The sequence below is a fragment of the Narcine bancroftii genome, chromosome 7 (genome assembly GCF_036971445.1).
Source record: "Narcine bancroftii isolate sNarBan1 chromosome 7, sNarBan1.hap1, whole genome shotgun sequence".
NCBI classification, from domain to species: Eukaryota; Metazoa; Chordata; class Chondrichthyes; order Torpediniformes; family Narcinidae; genus Narcine; species Narcine bancroftii.
The window spans coordinates 167,254,122-167,271,576 of NC_091475.1; the positions used below are offsets into that span (position 1 = coordinate 167,254,122).

The window sequence follows — 17,455 nt, forward strand, 5'->3', positions numbered from 1 at the left end:
CTTATCGATATTCTTCCAATAACTGGGCAACCAGGACTGCACACAATACTCCCAAATGTGGGGTCATCAACGCCTTGTACAGATGTATCATGAGGTCCCAATAAACCCTAATGTAAAGCACTGAAGTCACCTAAACAAATGCTGATAAGGCTGCTTTTTATGCAGGAAGAAGGTTATAACTTTGTACCAAGGAAAGCATGATATCAAAGAAATAGAAATGTTTAACATTTTATAATGCTTTATGCTATTTCAGCCATAAGTAATCATTTTAAGTGAACCTCAGACCCTAATAATTCAAGACATACAGACAAATTAGAAGATAACACAAGAATAGTAATAGAGAATAACATAGTAGGTTTAGAAAAGCATCCCATGACAAAAACTTAATAAACCGGTCTTGCCAATATAAGACAAGCTTAAAACCAACAAAAGGCATCCTTCTGTTCTTCATGCAAGCATAGAAGGCCTTAGGGGTTTCCTTAAACCAACTTGCCAAGGCTTTCTCATGCCCCCTTCTAGCTCTCCTATGTCCTTTATACCATAAAATTCTCATGTTTCCTGTTTTTTTCTTCCCAAATCTAATGTATGCTTCCTTGCTCCTCTTAACTAGTCTCTCATCTGTTTTGACAATCACTGTTCCCTTTTTCTACCATCTTTTTCCTGTCTCAGTGGGACAAAAACCTATCCAGATCCCCTCATGTGGTCCTGAAATATGCTCCACATAACCTGTGCTTTCTCTTAAGAACAACTGTTCTCAATTTTTTCACCCTAGTTCCTGCCTCATCCCATCGTAATTATTCAATCTTCAATTAAACCCTTAACCATTTTGTCTGCTTTTATCCTTGTCCTAAAGCTCAGGGAGTGACTAGAGGAGTTCTGCAGGAATCTGTTCTGAGATCTCTGGTCTTTGTGATTTTTATAAACGACTTGGACAAGAAGTAGAAGGATAGGTCAATAAGTTTGCAAATTATATGAAGGTTGGAAGTGTGGAAAGTGTTGAAGGCCATCATATTTTATAATAAGATATAGATAGGATGCAAAGTTGAATAGAAAAGTGGCAGATGGAATTCAATCCAGATTGGTAGATCAATCTTGAAGGCAAAGTACATGGTTAATGATAGGATACTTAACAGAACAGATAGAGCTGAGGGTCCAAATCCCTAGATCTCTTAAGGTCATTGGGCAGGTTGATAGAACAATCAAGAAGGCCTATGGTATGCGGGGATTCATTAATCAGGGGATTGAATTCAGAAGTCATACAATTATGTTGCAGCTTCATAAATCTCTGGTGAGATCACACTTAGAATATTATGTTCTGTTCACCACATTACAGGAAAGATTTGGAAGCTATGGAGAGGGTGTACAGGAGATTTACCAGGATGTTGCCTGGATTGGAAAATATGTCTTAGGAGGCAAGGTTAGCCAAGCTGGGGCTTTACTCATTGAAGTGAAAAAGGATGAGAGGTGACTTAATAGAGGACTACAAGATTATGAGGGGCATAGATAAGGTAGGCAGTCGGCATCTTGTTCCCAAGGCAGTGGCAAATACCAGTGGGCATCTGTACAAAGTGAAGGGGGGGGGGGCGAGTTTAGGGGAGACATCAGGGCTAATTTTAAAAAAAATATACACACAAAATTGTGGGTACCTGGAATGCATTGCCAGGGGTGGTAGTGAAGGCTGGAACAATAGAGACATTTATGAGACTCTTAGACAGGCACATGGATGAAAAAAAAAGAGGATTATGAGTTAGAGAGGATTTGTTTGGTAGGAAGATTTGGGTCAGCACAACATCAGGAGCCAAAGGACCTGTACTGTGCTGCAAAGTTCTATGCTAATAGGCACAAACAATGTACAATGCACTCAATACAGAAGATAATAAAATTGTAACAGGTTTCCTCTCTAAACAAAGGTGCTACAACAGAATGCCAGTCACCAGCTCAAATCTTCTAGGTTAATAATTAATAATTCAAACATTTTGTATCACTGCCCCTTCAATAAAAAAGATTTTCTCCAAATCTATCAAGTACTAATGCTACTGAATATGTCATGGATCACAGAGGCTTCAGCTAATCAACAGATCTTCCCTCCTTTCAAGAATTTAGAAACATCAATGAAAATTAGTTACTTGTTCCAGACTATGGGCCAAACTTTCAGATTTATAATGAGGAATCCTGGCAGACTCTCCCAAATTATAAATCTTATTCTGAGAATTGAAATGGGTGTCATTTGTAAGAAAAACACTCAGCATCTGGGTTCACAGTTGAAAGCCCTACCCTGTCCTGGCTATCACTCCATCCAGTAGAACATACATTTATCAACATTTACAATTCAATACTTAATGAATTGGTTATTGTAGGAGACACAATTTGAATTACATTCTGTTTAGTGGAAACATTATATTTGTTTGCAAGTTAAAGTATTTTTAAACTTGGAGATATAGCACAGTAACAGACCCTTCTGGCCCATGACCCCCATGTTGCCCAAATACACCCATGTGACTAATTAATCTACTACCTCCATGCATCTTTGATAGGTGGGAGGAAACCCACATGGACATTTACTTTAAGCTTCTTACTGGCAGAGGCAGATAGAAACTAGAGTCTCTGGCACTAACATTTTAATTCACATAAACATTAGAACACTAAAAGAACATCAAAATATAATGCCTTGAAGAGTATTCCATGGTGAATTTCAAAGCTAAATTCATGGCAGTTTTTGTTCACCATTGTGTAGTGAGACACAACTAAGTTGTTTCTGACGATATTCTGATTTTCTTTATTTTAATACCTTTCATTACACTACAATCCTCATCCCAAAAATTATTTTGAGTTTTAGAAATCTGTTTATTGGACAGCCAATTAAAGCTACATACAAGCAATCCCCACATTACAGTCTGCATTCTGCATTGTAATTTTTCACAAGGCAAAGCCACATCACATTTTCATACGCCAGTTGAAAAAAAGATAAATTTTGTATTTATTTATCTCTCCCCCCAGCATTTTTTTTCATTTCTTATCCCAGATTTATTTTGTTAATGACTTGTGAATTTCCTAAAGGTGATTTTCCATTACCCAAACTGCTGTAACATGGGGTTCACCTGGACATTATTTATGTATTTCTTTGGAGATAGTTTTGAGAGATGTATCTTTGATGAATTAAGTTAAAAAGATAAGTGAAATAGTAATTATATAGATAAAAATATTTCTTTCCATTTAAGAACAGTTAAGGTTGCAATAAATCATTCAATAAATAAAACCTTTCTTTAAAAGGTTTTCTAAATCAAATCATATCAAATCTCGTTTTCTGTAATCAATTTAAGATTTCCATTCCTATTTGAGAAGCTGAAAATGTAATACAGGTATTCCAGAACTGAAAATGCTAATTTAAAAGTAGTTTGAGATCAGAAATTTGGTAGTATTGGAATAAAAAGGGCTCAATCCTTCTGTCAACTGAGTTAAGTAAATCCTTTAATAGGCATGAATCTTCATCAGCCATCACATGTAAATTATGTTTTTTTATTACTTTTGAAATAATGACTTAATTTCTAAAAGATTAACAATTTTTAAGTTGAAGTTTCAAAGCAAACTGAATATAGTAAAACATTAAAGAATGTTTACCACCATCTTAAATAGGAATAGTTTTAATATTATACTTTAAAATGGTACAGTGTATTGATAAAGTACATCAGAGTACCTGTCAATGCTAAATGTTGTCCATAACAAATAATGCGGGCATTTTAATTTTCAATATTTTAGAACATAGGACTGGAATATCCACTCCAATTTATGTTGCCAATATCATAGTAGCTTGAAAAAATGGTGACAGATACCTTATTCCTTATCCGTTCCCTTTTAGATCCCATGTCATCATTTTTGTCTTCTTTACCCAGTTTGTCTATTTTCTCAGCACTGAACATGAAGCTCAAGTTGTCCCCCTTTTCTCTTTCCTGTCCATGTTCTTTCCCTCTTTTTGTTTCATCTTCTTTTCTCAAAGCCCTCTCTACGTCATAACGCTCTTTATGCTTTCTGCGCTCTTCCTCGCGTCGTCTTTGTCGCTCTTGTTCTTTTTCCCTCAGTTTTCTTTCACGTTCCCTTTCTCTGCGTTCTCTATCACTGTCGTTAGGTGGTCTATGTAGAAATAAGTGCCATTAGTATGGTTTATTTTTTCATGGAAGGCTGCCTGTATGACATTTCAAATAATTATATAATAGGTAAATTAGGAAAACTTAAATACCATTTCTATTGTTTGTTATGTAACTCAAGGCAGCTGTAATAGATAGGGCAGATCTTCCACTACCCCAAGTTTTCTGGTCGTCTGTGCCCTAGACATGCTTATCTTTCATAGTGGTCCAGGGAGCAGTTTTCCTCTGGGAGCCTATTTCCAGCACATGGGCAAGGCTCAGGCAAAACTGAGCCTCTCTCAGCGCAAGTGGCCGTCTGTAGTGACAAGACCGGCGTTGAAAGCGGCGAGGCCCCGTTCCCCTCTGCTCCCCAGCTGCCAAATCTCCTGTTAAAACTGTGAACTTTCCCAAGCATTCAGTCAGGACCTGTCAAAAATTAAAAATGTTAAATAAAATTAAACTTAAAAAAATTAAAGTGAGAAAAAAATACATGTAAACAATTAAAACATTTAAATTGACTCATTTTCCTTACAGTAAGTAGTAAGTGCTATGAGTAGCCATCTGCTGAGTGGATGGCCATACACTACAGCCTCAGCTTGGTAATTATTCAGCTTCTGGCACATTCATACAGATCTGGTGAAGATTTTCTCCTCTCTAAATTTAATTCTAAAACAATGAGAAGCTTCAGCATTGTAATCAATATTGCAGCACAAGTTTTAATTTTAATATGACAAAATGGATTGTATGAAATTGATCCAATTAAATCATGTTCGGTCATACAACTGACCCAGATCCATTTCACACAATTGCTTAAAATTAAAATGATCCTTTAAAATTCAATGAATAACAAAGTCTAGGAACTACAAATTATTGTTCTTCATTTCAAACCAATTATTTTACCTGAAACAAGCTCAAACAATATTCATCATTCCAAAGTAATTATTATTGATTTAGAAATAGAGATTTCTGACAACTCTTAAATGTTGTGTTTTTCAGATGACAATAATGATGGCACCCATTTATTATTGGGCAGTGAACTAAAAACATTATTTTATAATTGTAGCAATTTTTGTTCTTATTCATTGAACAAACCATGTATATTTGTTGCCTTGATAAAAATGCTTAAGAGTCCTTTTACCTCTTGGATATAGATATTTTTGCCAGGTAAAATACTTCTAGCAAACATGTTTATCATACTGCAGCTTTGAGTATGGTGTTCATTAGATGTAAATAAAAATGTGTAACATTTATTCTACTGGTCTGTAAAACTGTAAAGGAGTTTGAAAAATGGTAGAGAAAACAATCAAAATAAAATTGTGGGTTTATTATTAATTATATTCAGCCAACTTGAAAAAATGTATCTTTAGCAAGCTAAAAAATGACTGTTTAAAATAATCATATTGTGTTGGAAATGTAATAATGTCTGTAAAATTATATCAGTTATCTGTACAGAACAGTTATAAAGGAATCCCTTTAAAATTTTCATATCGACAAACAAGCTTTAAAATAAAATATTAAAAGAAATAAAGATCCTGATTCTCAATGTCCACTTTCACTTCAGATAAGCAAGAAAAATTACGTACTGAACGATTACAGCTCCATAATAAGTCTGCAGTTGTAACTCACTTTTCCTGAAAATCTTTTTGTGTAATCTCTGATCGTTTTCCTGGACAACTTGCTTTTTCCCACTTTCCTTTATCAGTGTCCACTTCCTCTGCTTTCTCTTTCCATTTATCCAAGTCCCGTTCTTCCTCCTTATCAGCCTTTTTCAACAGCTGAAGATTACAATGCAATTTGATTACAATAAAAATGATTTGGATTTTCTTATTCTACATTAATTTGACCTTGATACTTTGGAACATATTCAGAGGTGTTAATAGCCCCTTTCAAACTGCAGCACCTGGGTAGCCTTCCTGGGACCTGGGTGCGATTACTGGGGCAAAGATGCTGGAAGCACCTTTCAAATCGCTGGGGGATCAGCCCATCAAATCGCGAACCTGTTGATTTATGGGGGATCCCGCCTCCGCAATGACACGTCACACACTTACTGGAAGTACTGCTGGATGCTCAGATGCTGGCTGCCCGACGCATGCACACGCAAGTGCTGACATCATCAGAATAAGCAAGTCAGCCATTTTTTCTGTTCAAATTGCCTGTGGACGTGACCTAGGTAAGTTCAATCGTGTTCCCCGACTACTCCTGAGGTAGGTCAGGGACCCAGTTGGGTTTTGACAGGGTTGACCGGGTCGGACTCTTTCAAATTGCCTGGTTAACCCCATTTTACATTGCAGTTTGAAAGGGCCTAATGACCAAAAATGTTCAAGAGTATAATTCTTTGCCTGCAGTTCTTAGTAACATACCCAGAAGGCACACAAAACCTTAATTTTACCATCAACTCTGATTTAAGCAATTGCTTTCAGCTATCAGACCATATCATACATCCCTGAGAATTAATTTCAGCAAAGCATGACAGTAGGTTTTGTCCTTTAAGTTTGAAAATTAACTGAATAATTTCATGTCCCCTGCTGCACTCCAATTTTCCAATTAGCTGGCTTTCTCTCAAATTCTCCATTTCTTCTTTAAATATAGTTACATTCTACTAGTGTCAATTATGGCTTGGAGTTTGTCAAATGTGTTCAGGAAAGTTTTCTAAATCAATATACTGAGATACCAACTAAAGAGAGTGCAAAACTGGATCTCCTATTAGGGAATGATACAGGACAGGTGACAGAAGTATGTGTAGGGGATATTTTGGGTCCAGTGATCAAAATACTGTTAGTTTCAAATTCATTATGGAGGATATATATGGGCTTTGGATTGAGGTTCTCAATTGGAGAAAGTCCAATTCAGAGGAAATGAGAAAGGATCTAGGATGCGTGGATTGGGTTAAGTTGTTTTCTGGCAAGGATGTGCAAAGACTTTCAAAGGTAACATTTTAAGAGTAGTTTGCATGTTTCTGTCAGGATTAAAGGCAAAGTTAACAGGCATAGGGAACCTTGGTTTCTTGAGAGATATTGGGGCTCTGGGTCGGTAGAAGAGAGAGGTATATTACAGGTATAGGCAACATAGAGCAAATGAGGTACTTGAGGAGTATTAAAAAATGCAAGAAAGAAATCAGGAAGGCGAAAAGACATGAGATTGCTTTGGCAGATAATATGAAGGAAAACCCTAAGGTTTCTACAAATATATTAAGAGCAAAAGGACAGTAAGAGAAAAAAATTAGTTCCCTTGAAGATCAGAGTGGTTGGCTTTGTAAGGAGCCAAAAGAAATGGGAGAGGTCTTAGATTTTTTTTCTCCATCATTATTCACTTAGGAAAAGGGCACAGAGTTGAGGGAAGTAAGAAAAACAAGCAGTGAGGTCATGTAACCTATACAGATTAAAGAAGAGGAAGTGCTTGCTGTCTTAAAGCAAATAAGGGTGAATCAATCCCCAGGGTCTCACAAGATATTTCCCTCAGATCTTGAGGGAGGCTAGTGTAGAAATTGCAGGGGCTTTGGCAGAAATATTTAAAATGTCTTTCGCCACAGGTGTGGTGCCGGAGGATTGGAGGGTAGCTCACACTGTTCCGTTGTTAAAAAAGGCTCCAAAAGTAACTGTGGAAATTATAGGCCAGTGAGCCTGACTTCAGTAGTAGGAAAATATTTGGAAGGTGTTTTAAGAGATTAGATATACAATTATTTGAATAGTTATGAGCTGATTAGGGATAGTCAACATAGCTCTGTGCATGGTAGGTCATGTTTAAACAATCATATAGGGTTTATCGAAGAGTTTACCAGGAAAGTTGATGAAGGCTATGGATATTGTCTACATGGACATTAGTAATGCCTTTGACAAGGTCCCACATGAAAGATTAGTCAGGAAGGTTCGGATGCTAGGTATTAATGGTGAAGTAGTGAACTGGCTTTGACAATGGCTGGATGGGAGAAGCCAGGGAGTAGTGGTGGATGATTGCTTCTCAGACTGGAGGCTTGTGACTAGTGGTGTGCCTCAGGGATCAGTGGTGGAAGCATTGGTATTTGTCATCTATATCAATGATCTGGATGATAATGTGGTAAATTGGATCAGCATGCTTGCAGATGATATTAAGATTGGAGGTGTTGTGGACAGCGAAGAAAGTTTTCAAAGCTTGCAGAAGGATCTGACCAGCTGTAAAAATGGGTTGAAAAATGACAGATGGAATTTAATGCAGACAAGTATTAGGTGCTGAATTTTGGAAGGACAAACCAAGAAAGAAAATACACAGTAAATAGTATGGCACTGAGGAGAACAGTAGAACAGAGGGATCTGGGAATACAGATACATAATTCCTTGATAGTGGTGTCACAGGTGGATAGGTTTGTAAAGAGAGCTTTTGGCATATTGGCCTTCATAAACCAAAGTACTGAGTACAGGATTATGCTAAAGTACAAGACATTGTTAGAGTTGTACGAGGCCAAATTTGGAGTATTCGTGTGCAGTTTTGGTCACCTAACTACAGGACAGATATCAATAAGACAGAAATAGAGCAGAGAAGATTTACTAAGATGTTGCCTGGACTTAAAATTATGAGGGGGGATAGACTGAGTAAATGTAGGTTGGCTTTTTCCACTAAGGGTAGGTGAGATACAAACCAGAAGACATGGATTAAGAGTGAAAGGGGAAAGGTTTAGGGGGAACTTCTTCACACAGAGTGGTGGGGGTGTGGAATGAGCTTCCAGCTGAAGTGGTGAATGCAGGCTCAATTTTAACATTTAAGAGGAATTTGGACAGGTACATGGATGGGAGAGGTATGGAGGGCTATGGACAGGTGCAGGTCAGTCGGACTAGGCACAAAAATGGATCAGCAGAGCCCATATATATCCTCCATAATTAGAAAATATTGAAGGTAGAACTCCTAAACTGAAATTATCAATTTATCAATTGAAATTTGTCAAATTGGTATGAGGAGTAGAGAGAAAATGTTTTGCAAATACTTGGAAATCTGATATATCTTTAATTCTACCAAGGTGGCATGCTGAAATTCAAAGTTGTGTCCCTTTGGAAAAAATTACTTATAATTTAACAAGTAAATGCTCTATATTTTTACAAATTTGGCACCTGTACACTCAAATAATGGGATTAAATTTGTAGTGATATCCTTCTTATCCCTCTGGTCCTGCAGGATTCTCCTCTGTAATGGACTCAAAAGATGCACTCTAACCAGAGTTTTATAGAGCTACAACATTACCTCATGGTTCTTGAACTCAATCCCTCAACTGATAGGGGCTAGCACACCATATGCCTTCTTAATCACCCTATGGACTTGTGTAGTAAACATGTGAGATCTATGGACCTTGAGCCCAAGATCGCTTTGTGGTCTTCCACACTCAAGAATCCTGCCATTAACCATATACTTCGCCTTCAAGTTCGACCTTCCAAAGTGCATCACTTCACACTTAACTGGATTGAACTGCATCTGCCAGTTCTCCATCTAACTTTGCATCCTGACTATATCCTGTTGTAACCTACAACAATCTTGTACAGTATCCACAACACTTCCAACCTTAGTTTCATCTGCAGACTTATTGACCCATCCCTCCACTTCTTCATCCAAGTCATTTATAAAAATCATCAAGAGCATGAGTCCCAGAACAGATCCCTGTGTGGGCCTTACAAAAATCCATATACCCCATATTGCCAACTTACCTTCATCAATTTCTTTTATCACCTCCTCAAAAATCTCAATTAGTCTGAGGCACAACCTACCCCTTACAAAGCCATGCTGACTCTCTGAGAAGACTATGCTTCTCGAAATGCTCATAAATCCTCTCCCTAAGAATCCTCTCCAATAATTTGCCCACCACTGAAGCAAGACTGGTCGACAATTCCCAGGATTCTCCATCTTACCTTTCTTGAACAAGGGGGCTACATTTGCCATTCTCCAATCCATCTCCTGTGGCCATGGAGGATGCAAAGATCATTGCCAACACTCCAGCAATCTCTTCCCTCACTCTCAGTGGTAATGTGAAGTATTTTGTGTCTGGTGCCAGTGACTTATCTATCAGAATATTTTTAAGATGCTGCTGCACTTCCACTTTTTAAAAAAATCTTGAAACATATTCGTCTATTCTTCATTGAATTCACTAGGGTCCCTCTCCCTAGTGAGCATGGAACCAAAGTGTTCATATAAATCTTCCCTACCTCCTCTGTCATCAGGCACATTGTCACCCCTTTATCCCTCATTGGTCTTACCCTCACTCTAATCATCCCTCTGTTCTTCATGTAGATGAAGAACACCTTAGTGTTTTCCTTAATCCTACTTGCCAAGGCCTTCTCACACCTCTTTCTTACCCTCCCAAATCCTCACCTGACCAGTTTCATTATGCAGTACTAGATCCAGTATGGACTCCCCTCTAGTTGGCACGTCCACATATTGTCAGGAATTCTTCTTAGACACATCTGATAAATTCTGCCCCATCTGAACCTTTTACACAAAGGAGGTGGCCATTCAATATTAGGGAAGTTGCAGTCTCCCATAACAATAACCCTGTTATTTATGCACCTTTCCAAAATGTGACTACTTATCTCCTCCTCAGTTGCCTATTGGCTATTTGAGGGTTTCCAAAATACTCTCAATAATGTGATCACTTCCCTTCTGTTTCTGACTTCCACCTATGCTGATTTAGTAGACAAGGTCCCCTATGGAGACTTATTCAAAAAGTTAAGGGGCATGGGAATCCATGGAACCTTTGCTGTTCAGATACAGAATTGGCTTGGTTGTAGGAAGTAGAGAGTAGCAGTGGACAGAAAGTATTCTCCTGCAGGTCAGTGACTAGTGGAGTTCTGCAGGAATCTGTTAAGGGATCCCTGTTCTTTGTGATTTTTAATAATGACCTGGATGAAGAAGTAGAGGGATGGGTCAGTAAGTTTGCAGACAATATGAAGGTTGGAGGTGCTGTGGATAGTGTTAAAGGCTGTCATAGATTACAACAGGATAGAGACAGGATGCAGATTTGGGTGGAAAACTGGTAGATCGAGTTCAATCCAGTTAAGTGTGAGGTGATGCAATTTAGTAGGTCAAACTTGAAGGCAAAGCACATGGTTAATGATAGGATACTTAACAGTGCAGAAGAATAGAGGGACCTTGGGATCCAAATCTACAGATCTCTCAAGGCTGCCGAGCAGGTTTCTTTTTTGAAAATTTTATTTATTAGTATCTACAGACATTTCAAATGAACTTGCTAAAACATTACAAAATAGATACTAAATAAGTTTCAATTTTCACCCCCTACCTCCCACCATCCCTAACCCCTGCAGACAGAAAAAAAGAACACATTCATCGTAATAATTATAACCACATCAATAATACCATAATATTTCTTAATGAAAATACCATATCTTCAAGAGGGGGATTGGATTAGAAGGTCTGGATTAGTCTATTCATAAATCTCAAATAAGACTCCCATATTTGACAATATTTATCATAATTGTCTCTCCAAAAATTCTTGACCTTTTCACACAACCATACTGAATGCAAAAAAATTACCAACCCCTTTTTTAAATCTAAAACATTGAAAAGAAAAATTCAAATTAAATTTATTCAACTTATATGGTGTATAATACATTTGGTGTAAAAAAAATTTATATTGAACCATTTTATATCTAGAATTAATTGTATTAGTTACACTATCTCTACATAATTTCATCCATATTTATTCTTGAATATGTATATTTAAATCCTGTTGCCATTTCAATTTAATTTTGTACAAATCCTTCTTTTCCTTTATTTCTTGTTATTTATTATACATAGTAGTTAAAAATCTTTGAATAATAAAGGGATCTGTTATAACATATTAAAATTGACTATATTTCAGAATTCTCAAGTTCATTCCTATTTTTTCCTTCAAATATGATCGTAATTGATACTATGTAATATCCCATATTTCTCTTTAATTGATCAATGTCATAATCAATCAACCTCTAAAACAATCTTGTATTTTCTGTATTTGTCAAATAAAGAATTATTCATTGTAAACGGAAGAAGCTGATTCTGTTTTAAAGTTAATTGAGCCAACTGATAGATGCTTATACCTCTTTCCACTTGTATCCTGTTCCATATTCAAAACAAAAGCCTTAAAATTGGTATTTCTTTTCTAACTTTAAAATTTTCATAGTATCATTTATACAATATTTGGTCTGAACTTACTTCACCTATATTATTCATCTCAATATCTACCCAAGATATTTTTCATTCACTTTGATAACAAGAAGACAAAAATCTCAATTGAGTTACCTTATAATAACTTTTAAAATTTGGTAATCTCAACCCCCCTTTGATCTTTATTCCATGTCAACTTCTCCATACTGATCCTTGCTGACTTTTCTTTCCATAAAAACTCCCTAACATTCATATTTAATCATCTAAAAACATTTCAGGTACCTGAATTGGTAATGTTTGAAATAAGTATTGAATTCTGGGAAAGATATTCATTTTAATACAATTCACCCTCCCTATTAATGTTATTGGCAATTCCTTCCATCTTTTAAAATCTTCCTCCAATCTTTTTAAAAGTCGTATATAATTCAATTTATACAAATTATTCAATTGATTACTTACCATTATCCCCAGATATTTAACCCCCTCATTTTGCCATTTAAATTTTACTAACTTTTTACATTATGTATAATCTACATTAACCAACAGCATCATTTCACTTTTGACCACATTAACCTTATATCCTGAAACTAATCCATATTCTATTAATCTTTCATTTAATCTATTCAGTGAAATTTCAGGTTTAGTCAAATATACTATAACATCATCCACAAAAAGACTAATTTTATGAATCCAGTCCTCTATCTCAAAACCTGTAATTTCCTCAACCCTTTGAATTATTTCAGGTAATGGATCTATTGCCAATACAAATAAGCATGGCGAAAGTGGGCAACCCTGTCTAGAAGACCTCCCTAATCTAATCAGACCTGACATTTGACCATTTACTATTATTTTCGCCTTTGGTTCATTATACAATGCTTTTATTCCTCTTATAAACGTCTTAGGAAATCCAAACTTATATAATACCATGAATAGAAAGTCCCATTCGAATTTATCAAATGCTTTTTTTGCATCTAAAGTAACTGCCATCACTGGAACTTTCCTTTTTTGAGCCATGTTTATCAAACTTAAAAATCTCACTACATTATCTGCTGCCTTTATTTTTGTATTAAATCCCATCTGGTCCATATTAATCAATTTTGGAAGTACCTTAACCAAACAATTAGCCCACAATTTGGATACAATTTTATAATCTACATTTAACAAAGATATTGGTCTATATGAATCCATTTGTAATTGATCTTTTCCCTTTTTTGGTATTACCATTAGCAATGCCATCTTAAAGGATTCTGGTACATCATTAACTTATCTTATTTGATCTAATATCTCTTTAAAGATTGGTAACAACAATTTCTTAAATTCCTTATAAAATTCTACAGGAAAACCATCTTCTCCTGGCACTTTATTATTTTGCAATGTTTTCATAACCTCATAAATCTCAGCTTCTGTAAATTAATTAGATAATTCTTCCCTCTCCTCCACAAAAAGTTGGTAATTGAATTTGTTGCAAATATTGCTCTATCTTAATTTCATCTTGTTTTAACTCAGACTTGTATAACTTCTCATAAAACTCTAAAATTTTAATTTATTTCCTTTGATTTATAAATCATCTGATTATTCTAGTCTTTCATTGCTATTATAGTTCTAGATACCTGTTCTTTAACTGCCATGCCAACACCTTATGAGCTCTTTCTCCCAATTCATAATACCTCTGTTTAGCTTGCAAAATATCTCTTTCAACTGTATATGTTTGTATCATATTAAATTTGACCTTTTTCCTATCCATCAATTTCTTCCTTTCATCATTTGGACTAATTTGTATAGTTTTTTTCTAAATCAGTAATTTCTTTTTATAATTGATCAACTTCCTTTAAATAATCATTTTTAAATTTTACTGTATAACTAATAATTTGTCCCCTCAAACATGCCTTTAAAGCATCCCATATAACAAATTTATTCTTTACCGAGTCTATTATTTTCCATAAAAAACATTTTTTTCTTACAAAATCACAAAAATCTTTCCTTTTCATCAATACCTTGTTTAATCTCCACCTATATCCACTAATTTTATCTTCCTCAGATACTATTGACAATAACAAAGGGGAATGGTCCAAGATAGTACATGCCAAACATTCCACATGTTGTACTCTAGATTGAACTTGAGCCATCAATAAAAAAATGTCAATTCGTGAATATGTCTTATGTTGAAAGGAATAAAATTAATAATCTCTTTCATTCATATTGTGACAGAATATGTTATGTTTTATATTGTATATGAACATGATTTTGGGAGATGAAATGTGGCAGGTTTTTTTTGGTGTAGGTCACATACAAACACTTTAAAACAGATCTCATTTAAAATACTGGAGCTCTGCTCAAGCTAGACAGCCCATCTCTGAATGGCCTTGCAAAAGCTGTGGGGAGTGCCTATAGAGACTTCACTAATGGATTGTTGTTTTGAAAAATAACAGATGAAAGAATTTGGAGGATTAGGTTCAGGGCCACAGTCTGTCTGACTGTGCTTGCTATTCTAAGAGGGTCATGTGGTTTTGCAAGCAGAGAGAGTAAAACAGGCTTTCTTCAGAGTGCGAGAGTGAGAGAGTGAGAGAGAGAGAGAGAAAGAATTCAGTTCAGCAGCATCAGCTGGAACTGGAACAGGATAAGCTCATGGTTAAAAAAAATCATTTTGAAGACGGGTTGTGAGTGCTTAGTTCAGCCTCATTAAAACCCTTGTGGTCCATACAAGAATAGAGGACTAGCTGCCTAACATTTCACTTGAAATAAGAGAAAGAAAAGGGAACTCTGTGGTCACTTGAAAGAGAGAGGTTATCATCTGGAAAATCCTGATGGGGCAAGTTTCTTCAACAAGACGCTGACATGGCTGATTAAAAGGGATCAGTTTGTGTCCAGGAACAACAAATCTCTCTCTGAAAACCGACAAGAAACTTCCTGAGTGGTAACCATTCACTATGCAAGCACCAAAGCTTGGTGAACATTATAAATGTTAAATTCTGTGCACAGTATGAAAATTGCCTCCAACCAGTGAACTTGGAAGAGTGAGAAGTGAGATTTGATTGTGAATCAAAGAACTTTTCTGAACTTAAATACACATTACATACACATGAGCTTAGAATTAGAAGGGGGTTAAGTTAGGTTAAGTAAGTTAATAGTGATAAGTTAAAGTTTCATCCTGTTTTCATGTTTAAAGATAGTTAAAAGCAACTTTTGTTTAAGTAACCATTTGTCTTGGTGAATTTATTGCTGCTGGGATTTGGGGTCCTCTGGGCTTGTAACAATATGCATTTTACTCCAAATATCTATCAATCCCATATCTACCATTAATTCTTTTACTTCTTTAGACACTTCACTATCTCCTACATATTTTTCTGATCTATCCATTTTTGAATTTAACATGAAATTAAAATCTCCTCCCATCAAGATTTTACCATTGGCATTTGATAATTTCATAAAAGTGTCTTGCATGAAGTTATTATCATCTATATTTTGAGCATATAAATTCAACAAGATCCAATTTTCTGAGTACATCTGACATTCTACCATAACATATCTTCCTGCCATATTCTTTTCTACATTTAAATATTTTACTGGTTGGTTTTTATTTATCAATATTGCAACTCCTCGAGCCTACTTTACCAACCTTTGTAATTTATCTAATTCCATCTCCACTAAATGAGTTTCTTCTAAAAAAAACTATATCTATATATTTATTTCATAAATACATAACATAACAATTTACAGCAGCACGGAAACAGGCCATTAGGCCCTTCTAGTCTGCACCGAACCAAACACCCCTCTCTAGTCCCACCTCCCTGCACAATGCCCATAACCCTCCATCTTCTTCTCATCCATATACCTGTCCAACCTTTTCTTAAATAATACAATTGACTCCGCCGCCACTATTTCTCCCGGAAGTATTTCCACACGTCTACCACTCTCTGAGTAAAGAAGTTCCCCCTCATGTTACCTCTAAACCTCTGCCCCTTAATTCTTAACTCATGTCCTCTTGTTTTAATCTTTCCTCCTCTTAACGGAAATAGTCTATCCACATCCACTCTGTCTATCCCTTTCATAATCTTAAATACTTCTATCAAATCCCCTCTCAACCTTCTACGCTCCAAAGAATAAAGACCTAATCTGTCCAATCTCTCCCTATACTCTAGATGCTTAAACCCAGGTAACATTCTGGTAAACCTTCTCTGCACTCTCTCCACTCTGTTTATATCCTTCCTATAATTAGGCGACCAGAACTGCACACAGAACTCCAAATTAGGCCGCACCAACGTCTTATACAGTCTCAACATCACCTCCCAACTCCTATATTCCATGCAATGATTGATAAAGGCCAGCATACTAAAAGCCTTCTTCACCACCCTATTCACGTGAGTTTCTACCTTCAGGGAACGATGTACCGTTACTCCTAAATCTTTCTGCTCTTCTGTATTCATCAATGCTCTCCCATTTACCACGTATGTCCTGTTCTGATTCTTCTTACCAAAATGAAGCACCTCACACTTATCAGCATTAAATTCCATCTGCCAGCATCTTTGGAAAAATTTAATTTTGAACCAATTTTTATTAATCAATTAAATTATTATATTTACATCCTACGGTCTTAATTCCTACTAATTTACAGCAACCAAAGCCTTTTAATCTTCAACCGGGTACTCGTCAAGGTTGTCCTTCAAGTCCATTACTTTTTGGTTTGGTATTAGAACCTCTAGCAGTTGCTCTTCATGAAAGTAGATTTTATAGGGATCCACAGGAATGACATTGAACACAAGATTTCCTTACATGCAGATAATCTTTTGCGTTTTGTATCTAATGCAGATATTTCATTACCAAGCATATTAGCTTTCCTTTTTTATATTAGTCAGTTTTCTGGGTATAATTTAAATCTGCATAAAAGTGAATGTTTACCTTTAAATAGTTCTACATCAAGATATTTTAATTTTCCTTTTAAGATTGTGAAGGATCAATTTACCTATCTTGGTATTTCAATTACTAGGAATTATAAACATTTTTTTAAAGGAAAATTTTTCTACTTTATTTAATTAGGTCAAATTACTGCTATCAAGATGATCAACTTTATCTAATTTCATGACTGGTCGTATCAATTCTATTAAAATGAATATCACAAGATAAAGGAACAGAAGTAGGCCATTCGGCCCATTGAGTCTTCTCCACAACTCCACCCTGAGCTAAACCGTTCTCACATCTAATTCCAAATTCTGGGCTTT

At 35.9% G+C, this 17,455-nt stretch overlaps 1 protein-coding gene across 2 annotated transcripts in view; it reads right to left on the bottom strand.

Moving 5' to 3' along the window:
• The window catches only part of upf3a (UPF3A regulator of nonsense mediated mRNA decay), a 95,333-nt gene that overhangs the window by 18,321 nt on the left and 59,557 nt on the right, over nucleotides 1–17,455 (bottom strand). For both annotated transcript variants that reach the window (XM_069891182.1, XM_069891181.1), the window contains 2 exons: nucleotides 5,748–5,896; nucleotides 3,831–4,128 (listed from right to left, as the gene is read on the bottom strand). In XM_069891182.1, the coding sequence (XP_069747283.1) occupies nucleotides 3,831–4,128; nucleotides 5,748–5,896 (447 nt within the window). The remainder of the gene's footprint in view (nucleotides 1–3,830; nucleotides 4,129–5,747; nucleotides 5,897–17,455) is intronic.